This window comes from Hydractinia symbiolongicarpus, chromosome 6 (assembly GCF_029227915.1).
Source record: "Hydractinia symbiolongicarpus strain clone_291-10 chromosome 6, HSymV2.1, whole genome shotgun sequence".
Lineage (NCBI taxonomy): Eukaryota > Metazoa > Cnidaria > Hydrozoa > Anthoathecata > Hydractiniidae > Hydractinia > Hydractinia symbiolongicarpus.
Window position 1 is genome coordinate 11,926,146 of NC_079880.1, and position 15,818 is coordinate 11,941,963.

A 15,818-nucleotide genomic window follows, 5' to 3' on the forward strand; every position below is an offset into this window, starting at 1 on the left:
TAAATGCGTTATGAAGCTTCGTTGCTATGGCAACATTTCCACCTAGTAAATTATTTGTATGAAGCTTACTGTGCTGGTCTAATATATATATCGCACATATACAGCTCTTGAGATATAGTTATATTGCACTTTCGCAGGTTTTGATATTCAATCATTCATCAATTGAATTTTAAAACAACCATTTATTTATGTTAAAAAATAGATTTTTTACAAATTTATGCCATATATATTTCACCATTTGTATGTAAATTTTTGAGGATCTAATGTGGTGGTTGATAGAATATATCTTTTTAAGTTTTTTATACTACAGAGCATAAAAATTCATTTTGCTGATGAGTTTAACTTTAAGAACCGTTTTTAGTTAAAGCGCTTTTGGTCACAAGGCCCAGAGTGTGGACAATCTTTCCTTGCTGCGCAGCCGGCATTTTGGTAGCTTTTGCAAAACATTGTCTTCTTTAGTGTTATGAATATTCAGCGATGAGGAGCAAACAAACACTTTTAATGCCTTCCTTATTGGTATAAATTATATTATCTCAAATAATTATTCAGTTGTTTTTCAGATGTAAACAAAAATTATATAACTACCAATGCGACTTAATGTATTTTGTTATTAAAATAGAACACGTGAGAATTATTTGTAATAGTGCGAACCTCTCTCCCGTGAGTCTTTGCGTCATTTCTTTAATTGTAAGAATAATAATATTTTTGAAAGTTTTTAATTGCATAGAATTGATAGAATATCAAAACTTTGTAAACATTGAGAAGTGAAAAGAATAAAACGCTAGGAAATCTTTGGATAGTTAATAATACATTACAAAAAAGCCATGGCAGAAACTTCACGGAATATATCGAATTTAATCTCGGAAATAAAAGATAATGGCCACACAAGTCATTTAATTCCAGATACAGTCTCATCAATATTGTTATCCTTGTCTATAATGTTTAATTGCTTGGGTATATATCTTCTATACCAGCTCAGAGACAGGAAAACTAAATATCAGAGAATATTACTAATATTCTTAAGCTTATCCAATATATCAATCGCTCTCTCGGAGATCGTGTATTTGATTGGAGAATGGTCAGGGTTCGAGGAAAAAGGTTGGTACCTACGAACTTGTGATATCATCACGAATAGTTTGTTCCTCGTCTATTATCTCGTGCTCTTCATGTTAACCTTTATGCGATTGTTATCGTGTGTTATGGTTTTCAGTTATCAAAGAATTATCAAACCCAAAACCTTGGTGCTAATCTTAGGATCGTTTTGGGTAATAGGAGCCATGACAATCATACCGTTCTTTTTTGTGAGTTTAAAGACATTTCTGGCAGTATGGTACAAGTACATTTTTCCAATTTTGGATTTCGTTGTTTTGGCAACTGTCACAGTAACGTATTCATTTGTCTCGTATGCATTGTATAAAACCGAGCAAGTAGCGCCAACCCAGGAACACCATAAACAGTACGTGACTGTCACTTTCCTGATCATAATCAATTTCTTACTATTTGTGGTTACACCGGATATATATTTCGCATATCGGTTTACGTTTACCGACGCTGGTGGAGTGATAGAAGAAAGAGTGGTCATGACTTGCTGGCAACTAAACTATATGCTGGATCCATTGATTTATATATTTTTCCAACGTACTGTACGCGGAATGTTATATCAGAAAGCACGTTTTCTTCAATTGGGATGTAAACGTACCATATTACATGAAAGTGATGAGAGTGTGTATACTGCGACTGAAGAGAAGGTTGTTGTAGTTTATTTCAAGCGTTCTGTAGCGTACCGATCTAAATAACAGGTTTGGAAGACAGTCTTATTCCGTGGGCTTTTAGTCTCTCACCGGCGCTGCGCTTATTGGTAGGTCCGTCCGATATGCAAAAAGTGACGACAGGTCCTGTTGTAGAAACTGTTTGCTTTTTTTGAAGGAAAAGGGACACGAGAGAAAAAAGGTTTTAGAATTTTATTTTACTTTTTTTGAAATACTTTGCAAAATTAAAAGTTTTAGTCAAACCTGTGCTTTGGCGGTTACGATTGAAACATGTATTAAGATGTAATATAGATTAATTGTATGTATTAATGTGTGGTTTGTAGAACAATTTTAGAATAAATAATTTACTGTTTATCCGAGAAGCGCGCGCGAACAAGTTTTGGCGCATTTGCATGTTCGCTAGATTCAGGAGCTACAGACTCTTAATATTTTAATACATCAAGAGAATTTAGTTTACTTGTTATTTGTTGGGAAATTTAAACTTGTGCTGAATCTAATACACCCGAACGTCATTAATATTGCTATTACAGGAAAATTATTACGCTAAAGATAGATAGAAAACTAGCACGAATCCCGACAGTGACGAAGAAAACGAGGGAGAATAAAAATATTTACCTTGAATATAAAGTAAGAGGGTATACAAGTAATACAATAATAAAAAATTCCGGTAGTGAACAAAACTGTGTGGTGAAGCATTTGGACAAAGTAAGATTTAAATAAAGAAATGATTTATTAAGAAATGATAAATTTAGCTAAAACCTTAAAGATACTTTTGCCCTTAATAGTATTCTGCAAAAAATCATAGGCGAATAGAGTTTGGAAATAAAGCGCGCGGAAGTTAAATGACTGATAAATAAAGGCAAACGCAAAGCGATAACGAAAAGATTTCTCTATGCTTATATTTAAACCTTACGCAAAAACACGTCTGTCACGCAAAATGGTAGCTTAGCTGCGCGAGTAGCGAGACACACGCAATGCGGTATAAAAGGGACGGGCGAACCCGTGGATTTTTCCACGGTCTAATTACTAGTAATTAATATAGGCGCCAGCTAAATAATCAACTGAGGAATCCAAAATGCGAGAATGTTGACGTATTTTTTTCTTATGGCTGATAGCAACCCTATAATCAGACAATTGTGAAATTCGATCACCCTATGACTTAAATTAAATGAGTTGTATGGTAGGCCCACGCAATGGGATAATGTCACCAATAGAGATTCAACTTTTCACCGTTCTGCATATCAATTTATCAATGGATACACAGAAACACGAAACCTAAGGTCAAAAGGAGAGATGCATTGCGTTATAGAGGCGTCGTTCTCATATGAAGCTGTCGGTCAATATCTGATCAAGATAATTAATTGATATGTTATAACGAAAGATTCTTTTGTTAAAAATATGATCTTTCTTGTTAAAATATGATCCTTCATGTTGAAATATGATCTTTCATGTCAACCCACATGAAATAAGCAGTACAGAATTAAGTTAGCATAGGTTTAGTAATAATTTTAAAATTTTTTTATTCCGACTTTCAAACAATTATTCTCTTTAAGTTTACAAAACAAAGTAAAATTTCACAATATAATATACACACAAATCCTAGATCTTGGTTAAGTTTCCAAACTAACTTGAAATTCTCCATCTTTCTGGCGATATTGACCTTTTCTTGAATCACCAGATGAACTACCGATAGCATCACCTTTCTTTCTACGAATGATAACATACACTATCCCATTAAAAACCCCTCCTAAATTAGGTAGTGTCACTATTAACATGATGATAAAAAACGGAACTTCTGTTGCCAGAAGCCACACGCCATACAACCCAATTGAAAACCATTGAATAAAAAAAGCTCCTACAAACAAAGTCATGTTTCTTGCGGCAACATGAGACGCTCGGATTACATTTGCATCTTTTCCAGGTAGGCGATGTAAATTCGCCTCCTCCTTTCGAATTAAATAAAACGTGACAATATACACGATCAAGTTCATGGTAAAGATTAGGAGCACTGGTACTGTTGTGAAATATATATTCGCCTTGTTTCCTTTTACCCCGTCGAAATAACATCTGAAACGAGAAATTTAAAAAGTAAGGAAAAGTTATACAAAAAACGGTATTTAAGAGCAATTGTAATCTAAAGGTGTGTATATATTTCAATTTTTAATTATCTTTTGGTTATTTAGCGGGTCAAAACTCTTTTTTTGAAGCTCTGATGTTATAAAATTTAATACGGTTTAAACAGATAATCATTATTATTTCGACACTGCGTTCTTTCTTATTCCCTACCTAACAAACAACGACTCGTTAAATAACGCCACGACTTTCACATGCACATAGAAATTCACGCTTTTTACTCAGAAAAGTCTGGTAGGTGATGTATTCAGTAATCAAGACAGAAATTCAAGTTAAGAACAACCAGTTCTTGGTTGTGATTTTCATTGCATAACCTTTGCGTAATTTTATAGCATTCAAACATCACATTTTCCTGTTTACCAGGACAAATATTTATTTTAAACAGTTTACCGCCTCAGATAAGAAATTTTGTGAATTTCTGGATGGCTGGTATGCCATATATGTCATTAATTCACACCACTAAAAAAAGTTTTTCAACGGTATATTGAAGTGGAAACTCCTAAAGGTTATTTAACATTAGGTGTGTGTTATGAAGCCTCTTTCCTACATGTTTTATTATGAGCAAATGGCACACCATAACAAAGCTTAAGGATGCTTAAAAAAAGGACTTTTTCAGACTCCAAATATACTTATTTGAAACAAAATATTGCATTTGAATGACATTAGTAATTACAACTTAAATCTCACTACATACTGGTTAATTTAAACATAAAGAATAAAAAAGGAAACTGCTCACGAAACAATAAAACAAAAAAACTTTACAGATAGGCTTCGCATAATGCTGCTCAGTATATGCTTAAAAAAAGACCTAATTTAAGCCTATGGAAGCCTATAAATAACATGCTTGAACATGTAAAGAGCTTATGTTTTTTTTACCCAAACAACGATTGCACCAAACGTGGAGACTAACATAGGCAAAAAGGATGAAATAGAGTGATTAAGTTCGTGGGTATAAATGTCCCATTAACTGCAAAATAGGTAAAGTTGTTAGCACATTGATAGAAATATAGATAGTTTTAGTAACGTGCGGTTTAAAATAATTTCAAGCTGAAAAACCAACTCCTTAAAGACTCAAGAAAACAGACTACCGTAAATCCACCAATAAACGCCCGAGGTGTTTATTTAATTCTTTCGATCTCGAGGGGGGCGTTTATTAGATGGAGGCATTAATAAGAGGGGGCGGGGGGCGTTTATTTAAAATTAATTTGTGGTATAATAGTCTGTTCTGAATCTTAATCTATAGTATAATTACAATATATCAAATGTCGACAAAAGTGTCATCTTTAGCATCCTCATTAAGAGGGGGTTGGGGGGTGGGTGGTAATTAGAAGGGGCGTCTATTTAATATTTGAAGAGGGGCGTTTATTAGAGGATTTACGGAATTACGGAAACCGTTTTGACATATATAACTTGATTTTTTATGACATTTTCCTCTTCATAGTGTTAATTGGCTTATCGCATGACGCAGCAAAAGGATATTTAAAATAATTACAGTGATTGAATAAATTTGACACACGTTCGCAAAAACGTGATTGATAATTAATCTGAAAATTAAGGAAACAATGAAACAGCAACAAGAAGAAATAACAATGCACTTAGTTGACCTTGCTTTGGCATTAATCCATGTTTACTCTTTCCCATGTTTTTTTGTTTGGTTGTTTTGTTTGTTTTGTTTTGTTTTGTTTTGTTTTGTTTTGTTTTGTTTTGTTTTGTTTTGTTTTGTTTTGTTTTGTTTTGTTTTGTTTTGTTTTGTTTTGTTTTGTTTTGTTTTGTTTTGTTTTGTTTGTTTTCATAAGGAGAATATTGGTTCTTCTTCCTTTTAACGAGTTTTATTGCCTTATATCACTTTTTTCTTTCTTTTTTCGGAGAAGAAATAATTGAGAAAAAATTTTAAACGTGATTTAAGACAATGAAGAATGCTCTGAAGTTTTTAAATTCTTTACATGTAGAAGCGTGTTTTAATTCTTTATCTATGTTTAAAAACAAATATTAATTTGTTCTAGTTTACTTGAAAAGCAATCCATTTTAGCAAACAGAAAAATTGTGACTTACGCTGCACCGTTTGGACCAATCACACTAATCCCCAACGCAATTGATGCTGCAATGAATGAGACACCAAACATCCACAACAATAATTTCCAATCATATTCCCCAAAATGTAACTTCTTTCGAAAATATACTAAGACAAATGCATTTATAGCCACAATATTCACCATCAATATCTGAGCAGTGATGAACACAATCAGATTGAAGCCGTAAAACTCGCATAGCTGTTTGGGCTTCACATGGTCCTTTGTAGTTAATATATGTATATGATCCATTGAATGACATACGTTGTACATTCCATCACAAATTGCTATATAAACAACAAATCGTTCGCATTTTGTCCAAGAAAAAAACTTCGTAAAGCTTTGATCACGAAATGAAGCATACAAGACTAAAATTACCGACACCAAACTTAGAAGTATACATACTAAAGCAGGAATGTGTATAGCATAAAACTTATGATCATCTATACCAAACAGTGGAAGATCATATCCATTTCTTTTCGCCACCAGAGACATTTTTGTCTAATCATTAACAAATACCTACTTCACTTTATGTAATGTATCTTGTTCAAGAATCACGTTTTATACTTCCGTTTCGTGTAAACCTGTTGACCTCCTTAATTAAGTTACATGTGGGAATCTCTAATTGGAGTGGTTGCTACAATTGAACAATCTACTCTTATATAATCTACAATTTTTTGATTACAATAATTTTATAACAACAAAAAGACTGTAAACAAAAAAAAATAAACAAAAATTAAAACTATGGGGAAATTCATATTTCAAGGCAAAAATTCTTGTAGGATTAAGTGTTGAGATTCTGTGAATTTTTGTACTTAGACTAATTGGATTGTAAATCTTTAACCCTAAAAACAAAAAAAAATTTCTTAAAGAATAAATAAGAACAAATTAAAACAAATTCCAAGATAAACATGTGAAAAAACGAAAACACCTCAGGTTCAGGGCAAAATTTATAATAAAAAAACAAGTAATCTTCATCTGTTTTTGTGGTATTGCTCTTGTTGTGTATGTAACAGTTAATAAACGACAACCATTTACTTGCATTGAATTGCAGTGACTATTAACAGAATGCTAATCGACATATCTGCGGTTTGTCTATTTCTGGTCAGCACGCCATTTTAATAACTAGACAATCAGATTGTTATCCTGGCGAGGTGTAACAGAAGAGAAGATTTATTCTAGATATCAGATTTATTCTAGAAAAATCTGAACACCTTTTTAATGAACATTTTAAACCGTTGTTTTTTTCCTTAATGTGATAAATACTTAAAATTTAGAAGTTTTGACTTCACTGTTGTTAAGTATGTCTTATGAGTAGGAAGTTATAGAGACCAGTAGTGTAGCCATGTTTCTGAGGTTTCAACAGTGATTATTGTCAACAAAATTAGAAAGATCGTGATTAGAAAACATTGGTTCTATTTTTGGGTAAACAAATTGTGTCAAGCATACTACAACCAAGTCACATGTCAAATATGCTTGCGATGTTTCTTCCACACACACACATTAGATCAAGGCCAAAGTTTCTGCTGAATAGATCGTTCGACATTGATAATACAGCTTTAAACGCAACAAGAAATATTTCTTGTTAGGTCCTTAGCAACTGCGAGGAAGGAAACAGATGTAGCGACTGTCTATTGAAATAGACACTGTTGTATTGATCTCCCTAAACTTTCTAGAAGCCTGCTTTGGCATTTATCCAAAAAGAATATAAATGTTTTAATTCGGCAGATTTGTAGACTAAGTACTTTAAGAGCAAGAAGTTATTGTGTGAAGATAGTTTTGCGAGGAAGACAAGCGTGAAATTTTGGTCAAAAACTTTGAAAATAGTTCTTCTTAATCGTCATGAACAATAATAAATAACGATAGAAAAAGACTTTGGCGATTGTTACAGTTACGTGAACTTGTATTAAAACTCAAATGTGTCCTACAAAAATGGAACTTTTTGCCTCTCTGAGCACCGACACGGGAGTAGTCGTGTGTTCGAATCTCATCTTGGTAACTATTTTTACTTTTTTTTTCTTCTTTTTTTTTAAAAAAAGATAAGATAAGTGTTCCAAAGCTGTATTTAACTAGCTGGTAAAGTAAAGGTGTTTCCACCAAAGTTTTCCAAAGTGAATGTAGGCAGAATTAAGATCTCCCCAAATGCCTGGAAAGTAGTCTGCGAAAAATAAAATTTCAACAACAATACGTAAGAGAAAAACGAAGACGTTCTATATAAATAATGACGAGGACGAATTTCTTTTCGCTACGCTAATGACACGCCAACATACAGAAATATGATTTCGGAAACACTCCAAAAGAACGTAAATTTTCCGATTCCGTTCTTGTTATTTGTCTCCGCGCCATAAGTCCACAGGATTCATTTTATCGAAGTTTGCGGTTTGTGACAGTTCTGGTATATTTTTTAAACTGCAGCTATTTCTTTTTCGAACAATTAAGATTTACTTGTATATTATTTATTTTTTTATTTTGCTTTTTATCACTGAGTGACTTTCTTATATCCCGTTTTTTTTTGTTTTTTTTTTGTTTTTGTTTTTGGGAGGGGGGAGGATTGAATTACTGAATTTCGCCAATTTTTAGGGTGCTTGTGGTCTTTCTTCTTCCTGTCAGTCAGTTTACCCCAGACTGACCCATCGAAAATTGACTTTTCGAGGAATTTTCCGTTCAAAAAGATCTCACAAATCAATTTTGAAAAAAAACTGCATAGTGCGTAACAAATATTTTTACTTATCTGAATAGCAAAGTATGTCGTGTCTAGCTTCGTAACAAAAATCACAATCTATTAGACAGCTTTTGTAAACTTTTTTTCACGAGGTTGTTTGCGTATATCATACGTCTTGTTCATTTTGTTTTAAAAGATAACATTCATGAGGAAATTAAAAAAAGGAGAAAATCGCAAACATTCTGTTTCTCTGAATTTATATATATATTTTACGCCAGCCATTATTCCGTAAACAAATTTAACATATTAGACATGCATTTTTCGGCAACATCAAAGAAAAATGAAGAGATCCACTTTGCTTTCAAGTTGTACTTTCAAGTTGTGAAGCTAGATAGTTAAAACGTATTTATATCCCCACACACCTTTATAAAACCTTAAACATTACCTTATTTATATGGAATACATGATGTCATGCATAAATAAGCATAATTATCGAAGGTTCTACGTCAAAAGGGATTAACATTTTACAGAAAAATAAAAAGATTCTCAGATACTTTTTTGAGGTTTTTTATAAAAAACCGAATTTATATATATATTTTACGCCAGCCATTATTCCGTCACTACTTAACGCCGTTTAGCGCCGTGTTTTACACAACCCTTCAAACTTGCAATATTTTTTTTCTGTCTCCGTACGATGTGAACAATTCTCTGTTTCACCATACCTGACACGATGGTAGTAACTTCATGTTCGAAAGTTCGATGTGACATATCTTGCGGACGCAAAAAACAGCAAGAATTAGCGAAGGGTATAACTTATCCAGTGTACGACATAAGCGGATGATTTTAACCTAATTTGATAAATAAGATTTAGGAGGAATTGAAAATCAGTCTGAATTAGTAAAAGTCCGACTTATCCAGGTTACGTGTTAGTACACGGTTCAATAATGAATCATTTAAAAGCTCTTCCGGAAAATGTCCAGTCATGGATCCACTTCTGCCCACTCTTTTGGTTGTTAATCCGTAGCGGTAAGGGTCGATATCAATCGAAATATTTTTGGTTTCTTTTATATGAGAAATTGTTGATGTAGGTGAATGCTTTTCCATGTCGTGTTTCAACATAATAATCTCTGCTACCAATAATTGCATTGAAAAACTATGACTCACAAAGTGTAATTAAATTTAGCAGATTCTTCGTAAAATCAGTATAAATAAATTAACGCTGCTTTCTGTCAATTTTTCTCCATTTTTGGCCCTTTCTACGCTTTCTACGATCATAATTTGCCACCCTTCTAATATTACGCTTACGATTAGATAGTTTCGTTCCGTTGAGATTTCGAAACTTTTAGGATTGTAATTATAAAGAAGAAACAGAAACAAACTTGGTAGAAGCGATGACGGGGATGACACATAAGACGAAACAGTAGCTAAAGTGTGTATGCGTATATACAGATCTCTTCGACTATTGGAAGAAAAGAAAATAAAGTCAGTGTTCTAATCTTAAATAACGTTACGTAGTATACTTTCTCTTTCGAAAGATGAAATATATATAGGTGAAATATAGTTATATCTTTCTTTTATTTATATTGTAAATGCAACGAATTCCACGTAAATATATCTTATACAAAAAATAAACATTTTCTGATAAAATTGATAGAAATATTCTTAACAATATTACATTGCACAGTAGATGAAGCATTATTGAATCCTGTTTTGAACATCAATATTTGTCTGATATAACTCCAAGAACTGCTGCTATTCCATGCAAGATAACTGCAAGCCAACCAATGATAATACTGTAACCAAAAGCATCACCTTGGTCAGCAAAAATGCTCTTAATGGTATGGATAAATATTGACAGTGCGACCATCAAACATATACTCGCAATGGCAAAAACAATGCTAGCATACATCCCCTTCACTTTAGCAATCAGAACTGACAATATAGATACTACTGTTGCAATAGCTGCAAATAAGCAAGAAATAACTGCAAATATTTGAGTCTTTTTTGCCCAACTTGGAGTTGGATGTCCTCTGGCTAAATAATAAAATAAAGATAAGGATAAGTGCTGTGGAAAATACCTGCAATTATCACTATAGGCCAAAAAACCTCAAGATTAAAGGGTGCTGACTGTTGCATGGAAAGGTTATAATATTTGATGTACTTTATTATCGTTGTTCCATGTTTGTTTATGTCATATTAGTGTGATTATTAACCTTTTTTGGTAGTATTTTTATTTATTTTTTAAATTCGTATAAATAGTCGACTTATATTCACACTTGCTTCTATTTATTAGATACACAAAAATGTTGTGGGTAATATTCACAGACTCTATTGGAGGTAAAATTGATGTTTGATTCACACATCAAATAGGCCACAGACTTAGATGTTTGCAATCTGAACTTATATATCAAAATTACCTAAAGACACCAGTACCTTATGGTATAAGTGAGATAGCAGATTGAAGTTCTCATAAATTTTGCGTAAAATAGGTTAATACAACCTTTTATTTTATTGTTGACAGTTATAATGTTCCTTGTCCAGTATAATACATAATAAGTTTTATGACATGAAAGTGAAAACCTATCATTTTGATGTACCCTAACGCCAACTTAGAAGCTAAAATACTTCCCTCATATTAATAAAATTGCAAGCATATAAGATATTCATGGCGTCCTCTAACAAAATAAAAAAAAACAAAGTTAAACGAAAAACAAAAACAAGAACAAAACGAAACGAAACGAAACGAACAAAACAACACAAAAAAAAATAAAACAAAAGCAAAACAAATCGAAAAAGAAACAATACAAATAAAAAAAGACACATAACTAACAGACAAACAAAACAAACTAAACTAAACTAAAAAGGCAAATCAAACGGATGAATTTTATTAATTCAACCATATGTTCAAAGCGACTCTTCCCTCTTATTTTGTATATATAATTAGAACGCAATTCGAACATATGAAAACCTAACCTTCTACTTCCTTGAAATTCAGACACCCATTTTTGTGACACAACCTCCATATACCAATATGATTTTCGCCTTTAGAAATCCAAAAGTCTGTGGTTATTGATGTGAGGGTAAAAATAAATGCTACAACTCCGCACACAACAAAACCAACCTTTAGTGGTTTTAACTCCATTCTAAAATAACAACAAATCAAATAATAGTGTCGGTAAAATGCAATTGTTAAGTTTTTATATCGCTCTTTTACCAAACGTAGAGCTTACGTGTTCTATTTATCTTTAGTATTTGCTTTGTTAGGAGAAAAAAGAGAGAAGAAGAGAGAAGAAGAGAGAAGAAGAGAGAAGAAGAGAGAAGAAGAGAGAAGAAGAGAGAAGAAGAAAAAAGAAGAGAGAAGAAGAGAGAAGAAGAGAGAAGAAGAGAGAAGAAGAGAGAAGAAGAGAGAAGAAGAGAGAAGAAGAGAGAAGAAGAGAGAAGAAGAGAGAAGAAGAGAGAAGAAGAGAGAAGAAGAGAGAAGGAGAGAGAAGAAGACAGAAGAAGAGAGAAGGAGAGAGAAGAAGAGAAAAGGAGAGAGAAGAAGAGAGAAGAAGAGAAGAGAGAAGAAGAACAATTGTGGATACAACACGCAACTTTAATTCATTAGAATCTTACAACGATATAGTCTCCTTAAAATTGCCAACGTACCTGAAACTCCAGTCTAACAAATCAATAAGAATTGAATTTTTGAGCTGTTTTTTTATAGAGAAAATGTCGTACATGCCAATCGACATTTTCATTCTATGACGTCAAAGTTTATTGATCGATACGAAAGTACAGGATCACCAAGACATTAATAAAATGTAACTTCTGTCACTCAACAGGAAAATGTAACTGCTGACGTTTCTTTCGTAGGAGATAAACAAGGTTTTTTAATAACAACTAAGCTCCTCAAATCTTTATGCGGGATGCATGAAAAAATAAAACGCAACTCCGGGTTGTGAGCTCCCAACACCATTTTACGGCCTTTAAGCACTAAAACGCCATAAAACTGACTCACTGAGATGAACGTTACACTTTAAGCATTCTGAACAATTGATCATAAAAAGGGAATAAATGATAGCATAAAAAACATTTATTAGAATGTTTATCATCAAGGTTGTAAACCAGCAATAAGACAACACAACACCATCATATGTTTTTTATAGATTAAAAGTTATTGAATCAATAACTGTCATATTCAGCACCAAAATAACATTTTTTACAGAATGAAGGTTATTGAAATAATAACCAAATCAACATCTTCTTTATTCCTATTAAATATAATAAAAAATGAATAATTTAAAAAACATGGCAAGGATCACAGTTTCATATGAAAACCATGAATGATTGAATCAATCAAATCAGATACTAAAATACCAAGTATATGTGTGCGGTCAAAGTGACAGTAAAATGGAAAGTTGGTTGATAACTTATTTATAAAACAATCTTAGGAATACTTTTTTCTTTATAAAAAATGCTAAATCTAATTAATCGGTCTGAAAATTGCTAAAATTTAAAACAATAGCTAAACAATTTGAATGGATAAATTAATGGTCAAAATTTAGGCAAATTGCTTTGTAATGATTGGCCAAATAACAAAAATTGCTTTCAAACAAAATTTTGTCAGCCTGGCTGAAGACAATTTTGTTTAAGGAAATTTTGTTTGAAGAATTATTTATTAGAGCATTCTCTTGAAAATTTGAATGTTTAAACTATTTATACCATCTAAATATAAAAGTGAAATAGGAAGTTAAAAAACGAACCAAAACTGTAGCATTTTCTCCAGTTGACTCCAAGTACGGCGAAAGTTTTGTCCGCCATTTTTTGTTTGATACAAAATATTCGAGATTAAAGGTATTTGATTCAAAGAGATGCGTGACGTAATCATAAGAAAAACATAAAAGAGGAAAGGAAACGTCCTGCAAGAAATAATTCATTCGTAATTACGTTGTGTAAGAAATCAGTTGCAGGATGACTTTATGACCAACACAGGTAATATCACAGACTAGCTGTAAATCCAAAATTCTTTGTTCTTCTCATAAGGAATTGTTTTTTCTTTAATTTCGTAAGAAAGGCGTGAAAAACGTTTGAAAACTGAAAAGTATCAAATATCAAAAAAAAAAAAAAAAAAAAAGAAGACAGCGTTAAAATAGAAAACAAATGGAAAAGCTAATAACCCGCGAACTCTGCATAGTAATATGGATGGTGTGCAGCGTGGTAGATGCGACGTAACAACATTCACTTTGCCTCAACCCAGAGCTCGTTTTCTTTATTTTTATCTCTGACGGAGCGAAGAATTAGCCCAACCTAGGCAGTGTGATTTTGAAGTTACGTCATTTTCCTTAGTGAACTGCAATATTACAAAAACTCTATTATTAAACCCTTGGCGCACATGCATAGCTAAAAATGATGCGCGAGTTATAAGCATAAATCCGTTATCGACGTTATGTCCCATAACGATATCGATGCTACGCTTGAAAAAAATTTGTCTTCCAGTTGTCATTTTTACTATGCTTTTCTTACTGGCTGTGCTTAAATTTGTTAACCGATTTCTGCCTAAAACGGTATTTAAGTGACAAACAACAAGACATGATCAGCAGCATGCTTCTGGCGAAAATGGAAACGAGGACCAGTTACTCAACCTGGAAAACAACTGGGCCAATTGTTAGCTAAGTCTTTCATCCCGTGACAAAAAAGTTTACCTAAAGCAACTCACATTAGTGTGCTATTTAACAAAAGATATTCATTTTGCCTAAAAATTAGCAAGAAAAAATTCCCTCACAGTTGTCAAAATGAGTATCCCAACCTTTCTGTAAGATTTGTAATATATACAGAATTAGTTTTACGTCGATTAATGTGGTAGGGTGTTATTTAGAGTCGTGAAGCATAGCATCTCATGCAACATCGAGATTTATTGTAATCCTCTTCAATGAAATTGGGCCAATATTGATTCTTATGACAAGATTTGGTAATTCTCACCCATAATATGTTACTTATGAAGACATGAGAAAAAGCGATTATAGGATTTTAGTATGAGGGAATAAGATTTTTAACATTACAAATAAATTTTGTTGGTTCAAGTTTGCAAAGCATGAAGAAAGCTCAAATTGGAATGTGAATTTTCAAAACGACATAAAAAATATATTTGAAGAAACGTATTACATCTAATTAATCGTTTCAACGAGAAGAAGACATCTTTTTTGCTGTTAGTGTTGCAATTGTATAAGCTCTAGCTTAATCAAAGAAATAAATAATTTATAACACTCTCTTAAAAAAGAAGAACAAGTTTCTGACAAAATGGCACCAGTCGCTGTTTTATTTCTTTGTTTAAGTTTTTATAAGCTGTTGAGCACACATCAAGCAACGCTACTCTTTTCTTTCTTGAAAAAATTCCTTATTTTCCCCATCTATTGTTGGGATATGTTATGCCCAGACCTGCTTCCACTCGTTCTAATAAACTCCACCTCGTGGCATAGAACAACCCACCTAAAAAAATTGACCGGTGGTTACCTGCGAAGTACACTAACTGATGTGCGAAAATTTCAACAGAAAATATTTTGTATCAGTCACCAAAAAACAGCTAGTTTCACAATTATTTACCCGTGGAAAAATCCACGGAGTTCCCCGTCCTTTAAATTTATCTATATTTGTGTTTCTGTAGCACGATTTTCTAACTCAGCGGGGAGTCCGCGCAGAGACTACGTCTGTTATTAAAGAGACTAGCCGTTAATTCATGAAAAATTCACATGGTCGCCCATCCTTTAAATTCAACGCTATTTTTATGTGCCCGCGACAAAGCTTTTTTTTTACGGACAGAAAGAAGGAATACTAGTATTATTAATATAGAGTGTATAGCGTCTGTAAACAAAACAGCATTAAAGTGAAACCTCCAAAAAAATTGAAGATCCAATTTAATATGTGGATTGGCAATTTAAATCGATCGTGCCCAACTCTCCCACAATGCTCTGCAGATTTTAAAAAGAATTAAAAATGGTAGCAGTAACAATAGTAACAAAGTGAAAGAAATATTGTTTACTTTTAAGACATGAAACATCAGTACCATTTCCTATGAAATGTTATATTATGTTATATTAGTGTCCTTGGTGATATTGACATTCCGTATAAGCTTTGAGATCTAAGGATAGAAATGTCGGATAACATTCAGGTCTTCTCAAACAGCAAAGAGTAAACAACAACAACAAT

At 32.7% G+C, this 15,818-nt stretch overlaps 2 protein-coding genes across 2 annotated transcripts; one reads left to right on the forward strand and one right to left on the reverse strand.

Annotated features, from left to right (window-relative positions):
* Positions 1-5,950: 5,950 nt before the first annotated feature.
* Positions 5,951-6,466, reverse strand: LOC130648038 (uncharacterized). The gene has a single exon (XM_057454058.1). The coding sequence runs from the start codon at positions 6,464-6,466 to the stop codon at positions 5,951-5,953; it is 516 nt and encodes a 171-aa protein (XP_057310041.1).
* A 5,347-nt stretch (positions 6,467-11,813) lies between these two features.
* Positions 11,814-12,326, forward strand: LOC130648039 (putative uncharacterized protein DDB_G0271982). The gene is made up of 2 exons (XM_057454059.1): positions 11,814-11,821; positions 11,883-12,326. The coding sequence occupies exons 1-2, from the start codon at positions 11,814-11,816 to the stop codon at positions 12,238-12,240; spliced, it is 366 nt and encodes a 121-aa protein (XP_057310042.1). The 3' UTR covers positions 12,241-12,326.
* The last annotated feature ends 3,492 nt before the right edge of the window (positions 12,327-15,818 follow it).